The sequence below is a fragment of the Lepidochelys kempii genome, chromosome 21 (genome assembly GCF_965140265.1).
Source record: "Lepidochelys kempii isolate rLepKem1 chromosome 21, rLepKem1.hap2, whole genome shotgun sequence".
In the NCBI taxonomy this organism is placed as follows: domain Eukaryota; kingdom Metazoa; phylum Chordata; order Testudines; family Cheloniidae; genus Lepidochelys; species Lepidochelys kempii.
In genome coordinates this window covers 9,970,970-9,986,922 of record NC_133276.1, presented here as the reverse complement: position 1 = coordinate 9,986,922, position 15,953 = coordinate 9,970,970, and the positions used below count along the sequence as shown (strand labels likewise).

At 48.0% G+C, this 15,953-nt stretch overlaps 2 protein-coding genes across 4 annotated transcripts in view; one reads left to right on the top strand and one right to left on the bottom strand.

Annotated features, from left to right (window-relative positions):
- Positions 1 to 285: 285 nt before the first annotated feature.
- On the top strand, positions 286 to 8,156 carry UQCC2 (ubiquinol-cytochrome c reductase complex assembly factor 2). The gene is made up of 4 exons (XM_073320292.1): positions 286 to 482; positions 6,631 to 6,705; positions 7,111 to 7,180; positions 7,968 to 8,156. The coding sequence occupies exons 1-4, from the start codon at positions 345 to 347 to the stop codon at positions 8,063 to 8,065; spliced, it is 381 nt and encodes a 126-aa protein (XP_073176393.1). The 5' UTR covers positions 286 to 344; the 3' UTR covers positions 8,066 to 8,156.
- Positions 8,043 to 15,953, bottom strand: part of ITPR3 (inositol 1,4,5-trisphosphate receptor type 3) — an 81,545-nt gene continuing 73,634 nt past the window's right edge. For 2 of the 3 annotated variants that reach the window (XM_073320289.1, XM_073320290.1), the window contains 8 exons: positions 15,669 to 15,833; positions 14,945 to 15,137; positions 14,115 to 14,210; positions 13,262 to 13,386; positions 12,639 to 12,804; positions 11,511 to 11,671; positions 10,783 to 10,944; positions 8,043 to 9,739 (listed from right to left, as the gene is read on the bottom strand). In XM_073320289.1, coding sequence (XP_073176390.1) covers positions 9,671 to 9,739; positions 10,783 to 10,944; positions 11,511 to 11,671; positions 12,639 to 12,804; positions 13,262 to 13,386; positions 14,115 to 14,210; positions 14,945 to 15,137; positions 15,669 to 15,833 — 1,137 coding nt within the window. In that variant the 3' untranslated portion in view covers positions 8,043 to 9,670. Of the gene's footprint in view, positions 9,740 to 10,782; positions 10,945 to 11,510; positions 11,672 to 12,638; positions 12,805 to 13,261; positions 13,387 to 14,114; positions 14,211 to 14,944; positions 15,138 to 15,668; positions 15,834 to 15,953 lie in introns of those variants that run through there. The other variant, XR_012155855.1, reaches the window with a different exon arrangement.

Genomic DNA, 15,953 nt, shown 5'->3' with positions numbered 1-15,953 from the left:
CAGGTCAGGCGCATGCCCCAGGCTCTGCCCCCTCCACCCCGCCTTCCCCGCTGCCAGCCACAGGGCGCTCAAGCTGCGTCTCAGGGTCAGGCTCTATGCGCATGCGTATCCGCCTCCGGCTGCCCCCAGCTCCAGCCCGCAGCGCATGGCTTCGCTGGACCGTGCTGCGCACGCGCCATCTGGCGGAAGACGAGCCGAGCGGCCGCTCTGATTCCGCATGCGTGCGGACCGGTCCCTCTCGCTCGCCGTACTTTTGAACAATTCGCCGGCTCATTCGCACGTTCGGAGTCACGTGACCGGTTAATCGTCTCTGGCAGGGGGGGGGCCTGGGCCTCAGTCCCGAGATGGCGGCCACCCGCTATCGGCGGTTTCTGAAGCTCTGCGAGGAGTGGCCGGTGGAAGAGACCAAGCGGGGCCGGGACCTGGGCACCTTCCTGCGGCAGCGGGTGGCCCAGGCCTTCCGGGAGGGGGAGAGCACCCAGGTGAGCGCCGCGGGGCGGGAGCGCGGTCGCGCCCCCAGCTGGGCCCGGGGGGCCGGGGCTTGGGCCCGGGGGGGCCGGGGCTGGGGCCCTGGGGGGGAGACAGCCACGGCCCGCGCCTCGCAGCCCCCCCCCCAGCTACTCCCGGGCACCTACACCCCGTGCAGCCCCCCAGCCACCCCCGGCTTCTCTCCCCTTCACAACCACTGCCCCCCAGCCCCCCCCGGCCCTCACAGCCCCCCGGCCCTCACAGCCCCCCGGCACTCCCTGACACCTTCACCCCCTGCAGCCCCCCAGCCACCCCCGGCTTCTCTCCCCTTCACAACCACTGCCCCACAGCTCCCCTGCCCCTCACAGCCCCCCCAGCTACTCCCGGACACCTACACCCCGTGCAGCCCCCCTCCGGCTTCTCTCCCCTTCACAACCACTGCCCTCACAGCCCCCCCCCCGGCCCTCACAGCCCCCCCCGGCCCTCACAGCCCCCCCCGGCCCTCACAGCCCCCAGGCCCTCACAGCCCCCAGGCACTCCCTGACACCTTCACCCCCTGCAGCTCCCCAGCCACCCCCGGCTTATCTCCCCTTCACAACCACTGCCCCACAGCTCCCCTGCCCCTCACAGCCCCCCCAGCTACTCCCGGACACCTACACCCCGTGCACACCCCCTGCAGCCCCCCAGCCACCCCCAACTTATCTCCCCTTCACGTCTGCTCACAACCACTGCCCCACAGCTCCCCTGCCCCCCCCCGGCCCCTCACAGCCCCCCCCAGCTACTCCCTGACACCTACACCCCGTGTAGCCATCCCCAGCTTATCTCCCCTTCACAACCACAGCTCCCCCGCCCCCCCCACCCCCAGTGCCCCAGCTACTCCCTGAACCTACACCTCGTGTAGCCCCCCCCGGCTTATCTCCCCTTCACAACCGCTGCCCCACAGCCTGCCCCAGCCCCCCCCAGCCACTCCCTGACACCTACACCCCGTGCAGCCCCCCCAACTTATCTCCCCTGCCCCTCACAGACCCCCCCCAGCACCCCAGCTACTCCCTGATACCCACACCCCCTGCAGCCCCCCAGCCACCCCCAGCTTATCTCCCCTTCACGTCTGCTCACAACCACTGCCCCACAGCTCCCCTGTCCCCCCTGGACCCTCACAGCCCCCCCAGCGCCCAGTCACCCCCTTACACCTGTCCCCCATACACGTCCCTTCAGCCACCTCTTCTCTTACATCTCTGCCTGCAGGCACTGCTCCCCCTCGCAGCCCCCCCAGCGCCCCCGCCACCTCCATCATCCGCTTACACCTGTACCCCATACACACCCCTTCAACCACCTCTTCTCTTACATCTCTGCCTGCAGTCACTGCCTCCCTCTCCCCCACCCTACACCTGTACCTCATACACACCCTTTCAACTGCCTCTTCTCTTACATCTCTGTCTACAGTCATTGCCTCCCTCCTGCCCCTCACAGCCCCCACCCCGCGATCCTCCCCAGGTCCTTTACACCTACATCCATCCCCAACACATCCCTTCAGCCATCTGTTTTTTTTTCCCAATGCTATTTCTACTACCCATTTAATAGCTAGTGTAGCTATCATCATTCAAATACTGGCAGGGTCATTTTAGGTCTGGATACAAAGTGTGCTTAGTCTGGAGATCAAGTATGGTGATACTGAGGGTATGTCTACACTACGGAATAAGGTTGAATTTATAGAAGTCGTTTTTTAGAAATCGGTTTTATATATTCAAGTGTGTGTCCCCCCACAGAAAATGCTCTAAGTGCATTAACTCGGCGGAGTGCTTCCACAGTACCGAGGCTAGAGTCGACTTCCGGAGCGTTGCACTGTGGGTGGCTATCCCACAGTTCCCGCAGTCTCCGCTGCCCATTGGAATTGTGGGTTGAGATTTCAGTGCCTGATGGGGCTAAAACATTGTCGCGGGTGGTTCTGGGTACATATCGTCAGGCCCCCGTTCCCTCCCTCCCTCCATGAAAGCCAGGGCAGACAATCGTTTCGCGCCTTTTTTCCTGAGTTACCTGTGCAGATGCCATACCACGGCAAGTATGGAGCCCGCTCAGCTCACTGTCACCGTATGTCTCCTGGGTGCTGGCAGACGCGGTACTGCATTGCTACACAGCAGCAGCAACCCATTGCCTTGTGGCAGCAGATGGTGCAATAGGACTGGTAGTCGTCATTGTCATGTCCGAGGTGCTCCTGGTCGCCTCTGTGAGGTCGATCAGGAGCGCCTGGGCAGACATGGGCACAGGGACTAAATTTGGAGTGACTTGATCAGGTCATTCTCTCTAGTCCTGCAGTCAGTCCTATTGAACCATCTTATGGTGAGCAGGCAGGTGATATGGATTGCTAGCAGTCCTATTGCATCATCTTCTGCCGGGCAGGCAAGAGATGAGGATGGCATGCAGTCCTTCTGCACCATCTGCTGCCAGCCAAAGATGTAAAAGATAGATGGAGTGGATCAAAACAAGAAATAGACCAGATTTGTTTTGTACTCATTTGCAACCCCCCACCCCCCGTCTAGGGGACTCATTCCTCTAGGTCACACTGCAGTCACTCACAGAAGGTGCAGCGAGGTAAATCTAGCCATGTATCAATCAGAGGCCAGACTAACCTCCTTGTTCCAATAAGAACAGTAACTTAGGAGCACCATTTCTTATTGGAACCCTCCGTGAAGTCCTGCCTGAAATACTCCTTGATGTAAAGCCACCCCCTTTGTTGATTTTAATTCCCTGTAAGCCAATCCTGTAAGCCGTGTTTTCAGTCGCCCCTCCCTGCGTCAGAGCAACGGCAAACAATCGTGCATCTGAGTTGAGAGTGCTGTCCAGAGCAGTCATAATGGAGCACTCTGGGATAGCTCCCGGAGGCCAATACCGTCGAATTGTGTCCACAGTACCCCAAATTCGACCTGGCAAGGCCAATTTAAGCGCTAATCCACTTGTCAGGGGTGGAGTAAGGAAATCGATTTTAAGAGCCCTTTAAGTCGAAATAAAGGGCTTCATCGGGTGGACAGGTGCAGGTTTACATCGATTTAACGCTGCTAAATTCGACCTAAAGTCCTAGTGTAGACCAGGGCTTAGTGTTGACAGTTCACTATCTCTTTTTCCTGCCTCCAACAGCAGCCATTACCTGATGCTGTGGAGAAAGAACAATCACTTCTTAATTCTCCCAATTTGCTTAGTATATTATGCAGGTTTTTCTGTGTGCTATTTTTATGAAGTTATGCAGATAAGACCCCTACCCTCTAATTATAAAACACATTTATTTTCTCAGCCAGAGATAAAGTCGAAAGTGCACATGATACAACTGTAATGGTCTTCTTTGTAGCTCTGAATACAATGAAAAAGTACTTAAATAACAGTAATGATTCTTAGAAGGGCTGTAGAATGTTTTGTATGAATGTATTAGGTGAATAACAAAGTAGGACAACGGTCCTCTCCTAGTTCAGTTGCTCCTCTACCTTATGAGAAAGGACATGAAGTCCCGGGATCTGCTGTTTCTCAAGTGAGTGCCCTGATCACTGAAGTAAGGTATATTTTGCTCTTCATCTTTTATTAATTGAGCCAAAGCAAGAGGTAACTATAAGAAGCCTTCCTTAGTTCAGTGGTTATGGCACTGAGCTGTGGTGTTGGAGGCCCTGATTCAATTCCCACCTCTTCCTGCCATTAAGGGATTTGCTACCTAGGCTGTTTTGTTTTTTTAATGAAGTGGGCACAGGAGTAAAAAAAAATAAAAATGAATCACTCTTATCCCGGACCCCTGTCCAGGCTGTGGGAGATCCAGTCCCCCCTCTGCCAGGGGCTTGAACATGGATCTCCCACATCCCAGGGACTGCCCCTCCTCTGCCCCCCACCTGGTGGGTGGTTCTTAATTCAAGCCCCCTTTCTTTCTCAGGAAGACAATGGCTCCTGTGAATGAGAGGGGATTTAAACAAGGACCCCCCACCTTGGTCACCTGGGAGAGAGGAGAACCCTCTTCAAACCCCTTCTAAGGGGCAGAGAGAGGACTCAAACCGGGATCACCTGCATTCTGGGCGAGAGTCCTAGCCATGGGACTATAGAGTGATGATTCTAGCTTTTTAGTTGGCCCAATGAATAGTTAATTAAAGTGGAACTGCCTCAATTGGCAAGACTGAGGGAAGCTCCCTGTTCAGATCCCAGCTCCTCCTCAGGCAGAGGGGGGAATCAAACTAGGGTTGCTAGCATTCCAGTAGCAGACCCTAACCACCATGCTAGAGAGGGCTGCTCATGTTTGAGTCTTGCTTGGGCCCAGTTAATAGTGAATTAAAGTGGAACAGCTTCAATAGGAAAGACTGAGGGTACTCCCTGTTCAGAGCCCTTCTCCTCATCAGGTAGAGAGGGAAATTGAACGAAGATTTCCTATGGTACAGGCTGTGTGTGATTCTCTTAAGGTCCCTGACTTATGTGGGGTGGGGCTATAGCATGTACTGAGCACACTTTAGTCCCTGCTCAGCTCTGCATCAGTGCTGTTCATACCTCCAACTAAATCGCTGCTGGAGTGCTCCAGGTCAGAGGAAAGGGGAGGCTCTCATCACCCATGACCCCCAAATTGTACCTCAGCTGTCATGCTAGCACTCTGTCTGGCATACCAGTTCTCAAACCAGTCTGGCTCTGCATTTGCAGCTTAGAGCACTTTAAAATTAAGCACAAGTCCTTTGCCAGGAGGAGAGGAAAGCTGTATCTCAAGAACCCCATGACCCCAAATTTTCACCACCCATGGTACCCAAAGCCTGCTACTAGCATAGTTTACCTTTAAACAGAAATGTTACTGCAGCCTCTGTGGTTTCTTGCACCTGTTGGCATTCCTTTTCTTGCTCACAGCAGCACCCCTTTGCAGAAGCACTGTGGAAGTCTAATAATGCTCAGCTTATTGGGTTTGGGACTGTGTGTTTGTCAGATCACGGGAAGGCTGGTGAGATATGGCCTATGTGAACACTGCTGATTTTCCCTGCTAGCTTTGTACCAAACAAGTGATTTGAGCCCAGCCCAATAACAAGAGTGGACTATCAGCTGTGGTGAGTCAGTAACCTAACTGCATGCTGTTATTTATAAGCCTACTCCCATTACCTACCATGTGAGCAGTTTTCAGGGCAAGGAGGTGAAACATTTAGCCTTGGTCACATATCTGACAGGCTAGGAGGTAGCTATGTCTCTGCTTGTTGATGGCTTTACAAATTTATGACCATTACTTTGAATTCATGGCATGGACAAACCTGACCTAACCAGAGAGTTAATGAGGAACCAAGCACCATGCGTGCATGAGACTTTGGCCTAGCAGTTAACATCAAAAATATGTTTTATAATTAGGCACCAGGGGTCTTCTTATCTGCCTAATGTCATAGACAGAAAGACTATTTGCAGATCAGTCCATTCTGTAAATAATGACAAGATGGCATGTTACTACAGACTTTTGCTTTAACCAAAGGCAAAAAAGGGTGGGAAAATACCTAAAATCTATCACTTAGAGCTAAATAGTTCCCAAGCGTTCCATAACAGTACTCTTTCTGAGTACATTGTGCATTATTTAGAATTTTTCTGCCAATTTTGAGCAAAATTAGACTATGCTTTTTCAAGTTATGGCCCTTTTTGTGATTTTTATAATTTTTTCAGATTGGATGACCAATAATGTTTAAACACGATGTGATATAGAAAAATGGCACCACCTACATTCACCCAGGTGATGACCACCAGATATGTACCTACGCTTTGATAGCAATGAAATTTTTTTAACAGACAGATTACCCTAATTCATTAATAAGACACCTTTTAAAATCTGGCTGGTAGGCTATTTGAGTGAAGGAGCCTTTATTGCACATTACAGTAATGGTGGATGGGCATGAGGAGAAAACTGTCCAGCTCTATTTCTTTACCATTGAATATTTTGTTCACATTTGATCCAGCAAAACCTTATGAGCAGAGTTTTATCATTTTTACTAGAGGGTTGCATGTATAGGCCCAGCAGGAGGAGCGAGAACACAGTTTTTATCCTTGAACCTCTAGCAATTTTACAGGATACTGCCACTTCTGTTCCATTGTTAAGGTGCTCCTCTTCTCATTTTGCATGTGGCCTGTTACTTACAAGGAGAAGCATTTATTGTAGAGTTTCATAATGTTTCTGTTCCTTTTCAGATTGCTGACCCTGCAAACTGTGACCAAATGTATGAAAGTTTAGTCAGAATCCACACCAATTTCTATAAAAACAAGGTGAGCTCTTCAGGCCAGGGACCACGTGTTTGTACAGCACACTGGGGCCACAAATCGAATAGGGGTTTTTGGGTGCTCCTATAATAAACGTGCTGTCCGGCACCTTCGCTGTGAAAAACAAAGCTGAACTCATTTTGAGCAGCTCAAGCCTTCGAAAAGTTCAGTCATTTCAGAAGCAGCTCCCACCTTGTCTAAACTGATTTGTGTTCGAGCTTTCCTGGAGAGGAGCCTAAAGGCCACAGGGTGGCACTATGACTCTTGCCATTGCTAGTATTTCAACAGGAATGTTGTGCTTAGGATTTAGCAGATGGATAAGGATAAGCAAAGCACTGGCTTGGGGAGGGAGCAGAGAAAGAGTTTGGTTGAGTCAGTAAATTCTTGTTTTGTTTTGTTTTGTTTGGGAAGTATCCACGCCTAAAAGATACAAGCTTCACTGGAGTCACAGTGGAAGAATGCAAGCTGATCCTAGCAACAGGTAACGAGGCCCTGTTTGATTAGTCTGTGATTACTCTTCCCCCACTCAGGCTTACAGGAGTAGCTTGCATTGCTGGTACCTGGTCCCAGGGATAAACAGAATTTCACTCCTCAGGGCCCTTGGTGTGGCACTTCTTGAAAGCAATACCTTCCCATTAAAGAAAAAGATACAACACTTATGATTTCAGTTCTCTATATCACCTAGTTTTGGGGAGTCCGGGTGGGTAGTATTGTTAAGTGAAAAGTACTACTACTGTGCCCATGGCTAGAAAACCTCAGGGGACCTCCATACAAATATGGAGAAGTAACAGGGTTTATCAACCCCTGGGTTTGCTGCACTGATATTGTCTGTTCAGGTCATACTTAAGGTTCAGGAGCAGGGCTGCGGGGAAGAAACTTACTCTATGCCTGCCACACCATATGTATTAAAAGTGCAAAAAATTCAACAAGTTTGTTTCAGTAGTTCTCAGCTGTCTTCTCAAAGGTTTAATTTTGCTCTTTACATCTTCCCTAATAGCAGCAAGCCTTTTAGAGAAAAACGAGTGCTGCTATGCACAACTACACTTGGCCAGCGTATTTATCAGGTGCAGTTGCAGTTTTGCTCTGCTCGGGTTCCTGACTATTTGTTGTTGGGCAGGGCAAGGATTGCCCCTGTGTTTGTTTGAATGAGAAAATAAACTTGCCTCCAGGCACTGAAATACAAACTCATTAGATTGAAGTTTGGAGAAGTCAGTTAAACAGAAATCTCATCCGCTTTTCTGCCTTCCCTCTTCTTCCCCCAATTGCAGACAGCGGGAAACAGATGGAGGAAATGAGAAAAGGTAAATGGAAAAAACTGCGAGAGAAGTTCTCTGCCAAGAATGTTGAAGAGGACTCAAAGTTATAACCTCTCTCCCCAGCCCCCCCCCCCCCCCGTACATATTCCTAAAGCACTGTATATTGCCATGATGAATAAAGCCAATCATTCCTCTTAACAATAGCATTCAGAACTATGCCTGAGGGCTCTCCCTTTTGTTGTTCTAAAATCTGGGACTGAACGAGTATACTGATTGTGTGGGACAGTGTGTTTATATGGAAAATGAGACACTGAGATGAGAGAGTCAGGGGCAGAGTAGATGTGCCTGTTAGGATGATTATAATCTTAACAAAGCCACTAAAGTCTTGTTATGGTGGTCCTCTTCGGACTAGGTATTCACAAATTCTTGTGTGCGCTTGTCATTCTCTTGCACATCCTGTGGTTTAAGAATGGATGTTACTTCTCAGTGTCATTGATCCAAGTTCAAAATCTGATCACTCCATCTACTGAGGCCTATTTGCAATCTTCCTTAGAAGCTACTGCATACTTCAGTAGCAGCATCAGTGTCTGTTCCTGGGAGCCAGAGGACTGCTCCGTGTTGGTGCAGTGCCTTGGAGGGGGAAGAACGAATGGCCTCTTGCTGTTTTCCCCTGGCATGAACTGAAACCTGCAGCAGGATCTAGTCTAAAACTTCAGCAGACAAGCTGTGGTGTTTATGGTAGTTCTGCAATAAGAGATCTTTGTATGTCTATTGCACTCATCACCATCTTCTGAACTGAGTCCCCTCTGGGATGGGGACCTGTATTCACACAGCACCCTGCCTAATCAGGATCGAGGCCTCTGGATGCTATTATAAATATTATTAATTCATAACAGAGTGTTGAGAAGAGGTTCTTTGACCTCATTTCAGCTTTTACTATGACTTAATTTTGTGTTAACTTAGTTAAGGCAATTTACATATTAGTTAAGTAACAACAAAATAAAAAGTTTGTAAAACATTACATCAGAGATGAAAATAAACACAGAATACCTCTTCACAGTGAACTGCTGTAAACCTGCCGTTTCCCACTACTGCGCAAATAAAGTCTGTCCATGGAAGATAAAAGACTATGTCATACTAGCAACAGCTTTGCTGTTACTCATCAGATGCAATGTACTATCAATACATCTCGTTGAGTTTACTGCGCCGCAGCGATAGATGGGATTCTTAAAATGGAGGAAAATCAGCGTTGTGAGGTACAGTGAACAAGATGTCTGGCTTGCAAAGTTCCACATCTACTATGGACTTTCCACTGACTACTTGGAATAAGTTAAATATTGCAACTCTAATTGCTAATAACAATATTAATGCTATTGCCTCTGGAAGGGGGTAGCCACCAAAATGTAGTGCATGGAGATGAAGAAAGATAATTCATGTTAAAGAACAAAAAGTTATTGCAATGAGGAACCAAAGTCCAAAATAATTTACCTTCCTTTGAGGGCATTGGGATAAATTGCAGGTCCAGGTACAGTGGGGAAATCTGGTAAGTTAGTGGTTCCTGGGCAAAATGTTTGGCGTTGAAACCTTACAGCCGTAACCTAGGCTTTTGTCCAGCTTCTGAAAATGTGATCGATGCGCAGATGCCAGTGAAAACATCCTTGTTAGCCGATAACATGGATTTAGTTGGTTGGCAAAGCTGATGCTTTGTGTGTGCCTCAGTGATTCATGGTGTTCTGGGCATCCACAAAACCGATGCGCTGTCTGCGCTTCCTTTGCTCTGTCATCTAGAGTTAAAATAAGGACACAATGTAGTCAGGAAGACTGTTCTTGTTCCTTTTCCCCCTTTAGCCACACTAAGAGACCCATCCTTTAGGCTGGGGTCAAACATACACCTTCCAAGGGCTTTCAACTTCCAGGGATGCTGCTAAGCAGGTGGCAAAGAAAGCCCTACCCTGGACTGCATCCTGGGTTATGGAACAGCCTCCATATGAGGAGAGATTAAAAAGACTAGGATGTTCATCTCAGAAAAGAGATGACTAAGGGGGAATATGATGGAGGTCTATAAAATCATGAATGATGTGGAGAAAGTATCTAAGGAAGTGTTATTTAACCTTTCACATAACACAAGAACCAGGGGTCACCCACTGAAATTAACAGGCAGCATGTTTAAAACAAACAAAGGAAGTATTTCTTCACACAATCCACACTCAACCTGTGGAATTTGTTTCCAGGGGATGTTGTGAAGGCCAAAGGTATAACTGGGTTCAGAAATAATTAGCTAAGTTCATGGAGGATAGGTCCATCGAAACCCCATGCTTTGGGTACCCCAAAATCTCTGACTGCTAGAAGCTGGGGCTGGATCGCTCAAAATTGCCCTGTTCTGTTCAGTCCATCTGAAGTATCTGGGACAGGATACTGGGCTAGATGGAGCCAGTAGAGCTGTTCTTATGGAGATAATATGATGAGAGACCAAGGCAAGAGAGTTGTGCTTTAAGGTGTAGTTTTCCTGACAGAGGGGGAGTCTAGCTGTGTCCTCATGCAGCTGGTGAGGAATTCAGCTATTAAGGGAAACTCCTGGGCCAAGTGCCCCTGACTCAGTGAGTTGCTAAAACCTTTTCTTTCCCTTCCCTAGCTGTGCAGATTATGGAAGTCTGCCTGAGGCTGCATCCATTGATTCGGACTCGGGCCATCTTTGGATGCTACCCTAGCCAGAATATGACCCTAGAAACGTGTTTCAGTCACTCTGGATCCTGCTCTACTGCTTGGGATTTGTGCTTTGCCATTAAGCCATCCCCATTCTGAAGCATCCCTGTTTAAACTATAATACCTGCTCTTTCAGCTCATTCAGCTGTGAAGTGAGGTGAGACACCAGCTTCATAGTGGAGTTGAGCTTGTCTTGAAGACTCCGGATCTCGTTCTGTTCCCCTTCCCCTTCATTGCTGACCAACGACATGGCTCGCATCCGAGGGAACCAGTCCAGGTTCTTGTTCTGAATTATGAGAACTTCAGGTTGGCGGGGTGGGGGGGGAGCCTGATTTGAGCATATGTGCTAATTCACAAGAACTGGGTAATTGGCCCTATAAACCCTGTCTGTGCTAAGGGCTCCCCAGTACCTTTAAGGGTTTTCATTAATAGCCCAGTAATTTTCCCAGTTTCTTTTTGTAGACTTCCAGGCACAAAGCAATCCCGTAAGTTTGACTGTAGGACGTTCAAAGGTTTTCCTATACCTTCCTCCCCCAACCTTTGTCACTGCCTTGAGTTCATGATAACTAGGTTGCTCCCGGTTCTGCTTTTCATTAAGTCCTGGCTTCTCTGAATATCTGGTAGTTGAATATAAAATAGCCAACAGATGATGCCTGGTTAGCTGGGCCCAACTTGGAAATAACCATACAAGGAAGAAGTGAGAGGCTTTTACAAAATTTAAAAAAATAATTCCAAGTGTTCCTTTGAAAACAAGTTTTCTCAACAAGTTATTGTTTAAAAACAAATAAAATTATTTCCTTGGGGGAGACACGTTCTCACTGTGTGTGACACCCTGTCTTAGGCAACACTCACCTTAATCATTTGTGCCACGTAACTCTCGGGCCCTGTGTAGTCAGTCTTATTCTTTACTCGCACCAGCACGATGAAGTACAGGTAGTTCCACATGTTGTGCTCATATTTAATGTGCTCCTCGAAGGACACAGTCTTATTATCGAACTTGTCCCTTTCGAGACCTGGGAGAGGCAGTGGAGAAAAAAGGAACTGAAAAAAACCCCACCAAAAACAAGCGTAAAAGGAAGAACAGATAATTGTGTCCTATCCCAGGTGTGAATTTCAAAGTGCGCTTTTAATAATTAGGCGGTGTTTAACACACAATAAGCATCCCAACTTATATTAGACAAATTACCTAGCTGTGTATTTAGAACACGTCTGTTTAAAGTGCTACTGAATACATTTCCTGTATACCAAATCTAAACTTCTAGCATAAAAACCACACAGTGGATCTCTCTTAAAAGTGATCTGCAAAGAAGGAAGAATTGGGTTGGTGTTGTGCTTGTTTTTTTATTATTTACATTTTGATTCCCCCTCCTCCCAAAATAAGGGGAATGCTTGCTTCCTTTTTTGTTTTGCTTTTTGATGCACAAATGTGGCCTGAGAAGGTTTTTTTTCCCCCTTCATGTTTTTTCTTAGTAATATCAGGCAAGTCAATTATGTTTTCTCCCTCTCCCCTTTTTTTGGGAGGATTTTTGGATTACTCAGATGAGGACTGAGAGCTTTCTCAGCTCAGAAGTTAAGGGTTTGGAGAAGTGACAAACCCTTCACAAAGAACACATTACTCTAGAGTGTTTTAGTTAATGCTTATTTAACCAAAAGCAACAGTTTGAATTACAAAAATCATTTCCTCTCTCAACTAATGAGGTTCATTTCATTTCTTTTATCTAAGCTGCTAGTTCTTCAGTGATCCATGGAGTCTTCTAGGATAAACAAGACCCGAATTTCTAACACAAACGTGAAAAAATAAATCAAGTCTTCTTTACACATAATAAAGCAGCATAAAAAGGACAACTCCCATTTTTCCCCTCTTCACACTCTTAAAATAAACAGCTGCTACTGGAATACACAAGTTAAGGGCTCAGTCCTGTGAGGATCTTGGCTGGGGTGTGCATGCGTTCATGTGATGTTCTTTGCCCTGGCACTCACCACATATGAAACATGTGGTCTTAAGAATTTCTTCCTTCTTTTGCTTCTCACTCCTCAGATCAGCAAAGGTGTCTATGATGACACCAAAGATAAGGTTGAGGACAATGATGATGACAATGAAGAAGAAGAGGAGGTCGTAGATAACCCGAGCAGGGAACAAGGACTCCTGCAAAGGACAGAAGGAAAATAGCCATAAACAAAACATGGTACTTCTCCCTTCCAGCCCTTTGCTCTAATAGTCATTAGATCACGCTGCTTCCTTACAATGGCCGGAGAAATGGCTTAAGGCCAAGGTAGGTGGAGGTTAATTGAGGAGCTAAGATCTAAATTCCACGTCATGAAAGAAATTTGGAGTATTGATGATAGGAATGGTGGCATGGAAAGAGGCATAAGCATAGAGGATGGAAGAGATAATTGCGTAAGGTGTGTAATGAAGGAAAGATGAGAAATTAGTTAGAGGGGTAAGTCAGCGTGTAAATGGAGAGATGAGTGGGGCGGGGGATAGGTCTGGCAGTGTCAGAAGCATGTACAGGGATGAGGGAGGGAGACATACATATAGCCGTGAACGTGACAGGTCTCTGCAGAAGAAAAGGGAATTGGCCCAGAGTGCCATGTTAACTCACATCCTTGGATGGCTTCCTGAGAATGTCACCCACGCCCCCTCCGTTCCTCAGGCCGTGATTCAGGACAGTGACAATGCACATGAGCAGCGTGTCGCAGGCACGCTCTGAGTTATCCTCATCATCATCTGGAACACAAGCATAAACCAGTCAGGAGAGAGCAGATAAAGAGATTAGCCCACTGGAGGGAGCCAAGCAGTACAGAGAAGCCTTAGGTCACTGGCTCTGGAGTCTCTCTAATGGCTTTTCTTTCCTCCTTTTACTTTTATCTCCTGGAAGCAGGTGGTCACGGTATATACCAGAGCCAGCAGCAGAATGTGCCCAGAGAAAATCTGACTGGCTAACAATGTTCCAGCAACTGTGTTTTACACACTAGTTAGCTGGAGGGGTCTCTCCTTGGAGAATATTTTGCTGCAACACGAGGAGATGGTTATTCCCTCTTCGTCCAGCGGAAGAGAGCTAGAACTTGGCGAGCATCTTGATGCTATGATATTAACTTGTAACTTGGAAGGGTCGAGCAGAACCAGCCTGTCCGCTCTGGTGACTCGAGCTCCCTCTGAAATCCCTACTTTCCCATGCTGCTCCATGCAACCCTTGTTAGGCTGGGGCCACCTTCACTCTGAAGGGACATGGCTTACCTCCTTGTTAGATAGTGGGCTGCTTCTAAGTGACTCTGTTAAAGGGGCTGGATTTTGCCCGGCTGACTGCCAAATGAGAGGGGACCACCTCGCCCTGTGTCCTGATTTCCACCCCCTCTGTATTAATTCAATGGGATTCCTACCTAGGAGCACAGGCTGGGAAGGTGGGAAGTCTCTCTCCTCTATCTTAAATGCTTCTACCAGGGTAAGATATTTACCTCTCAGCACATCAGGCACTGCAGAGCAGCTAATTTTGTCACCACTGCACGACTCCATAAAAGCCTCCATGTTCCTTTGCATCCCCAAGGGGCCGTCTGGAACACAAGAGACTGTGTCATCGCCAGAGTACCACTTATTTTTCCTCTTATTGGGGCCCCTCCTTCACTGCCCCCTAGCTGTAGCTTGAAAGGCTATTTGGGAAAGGTTCTTTTGGGTTCCTTCTCCTCATCGTTCACCATTCCCACTGATTCCCCCCCCAAACTTCAGTCGTAGAGCTTCCATCACCGACACACTGTCAGCGCGGAGCCCTGCTGGCAACAAGAATGGGACTGTCTAGCTGCACATTCTGAGCCCAGACTTCCACTGAGCCTGTGAATGGATGTCCTGGGGTCTTTTCAGCCCTGCTCAGTTTTCAAACGCGGGGGCCTTTAGAGGACAGCTACAGTCCTGAAACTTCCATTGCATCTGCCCAGAAACAGTACCACATTCCCTTTTACCCCCAAGCTCCTGGTTCCTCTGCCCAGAGATTGCAGTGCTGGGTCCCTGAAGTCTCTGGGAGCTGCTTTATTCTCTACCACCCAGAAGCTCAGCGGGACCAGGATTTTGACCCTTAACACACTACGTCTCACATCTCCTTTGCGAAAGAGGTATTATTTCCCCCATTTTACAGATGGGAAAACTGAGGGACAGCATGGTAAGTGACTTGTGTGCAACGTCCCGCAGGGAGTCAATGGCAGAATCTGGAAGAGAACCCAGTGCTACCTATCCCCTGCTCTGCCCACCACACCACAACCCACACTTGCTGCGTGGCAGGGCAAGGTGGAGAGACCTTTGGACTTGTTGTCAGGCAGCCGATCCACCTCCATGATGAAGTCGTCTTTCAGGAAGAGGAAACCCACAATGGAGAAGAGGTAGACGAGGATGAGAGCCAGGAGGGCGGTCAGCAGGATGGAGCGTCCGTTCCGCGTCACGCTTTTGATGACATTGAACAAGGTCTCCTCACGGTAGATCAAGTCAAAGAGCTGAAATGGACAAAGCATGCCCATGTGGAGTTTAATTAGCCAGGGCAGAAATGCAGCAGCGGGCTTTTTGTGATAACATCTGGCCTTTCTATAGCACCTTGTAGCCTAGGATCTCAGAGTACTCGACAAATGCTAACTAAATTTCACAGGGGGCATTCAGTACCATCCCCATTTTACTGGTGAGTAGACTGAGAACAAAGAGGTAAAAACCTAACCCCTCCTGAAATCAATGGGAGTTGTGTTCCTAAATACCTTTGAGGATCTGGGCAGAAGTGACTTGTACACAACAGTCAGTCCAGAAATAGAACCCAGGAGTCCCGACTTGCAATCCCTTGCTCTAACCAGTAGATCACATTGCCTCCTAGCTGACCCAGATCAAAGGTAGATGATAGAAAGAGACGCAGATACAATACATACACGCAAAAAGCAGAAAGGCTGACCCACACAAATAACACTGGACAGGAATCTTTCAGTTCCCCACTGGGCATGGCTGTGCCATGTACATTTCCCTAACAACTGCGTTTACCGTACCAAGATGCTGTAGAAGAGTTCATGTACAAAGAGCCCCAGAATGCTGGTCACAATGTAGGCCACATGGTAGAGAAACTCCATATCCATGATCATGGCTTTGTAGCCCCGGATAAATGTCCCACGGTTGCCCACAAAGCTCACCACGAACACAATCTTGTTGGTCAGCTAGGGAACAATCACAAGGAAGCAGGGTGGGTGAGTGCTGTATATTAATACAGTTTGCCTTTGTGAACTCAATATACAATGACGGTCGAGCGTGAATGCTCTCCCAGTTACAGCGCTGTA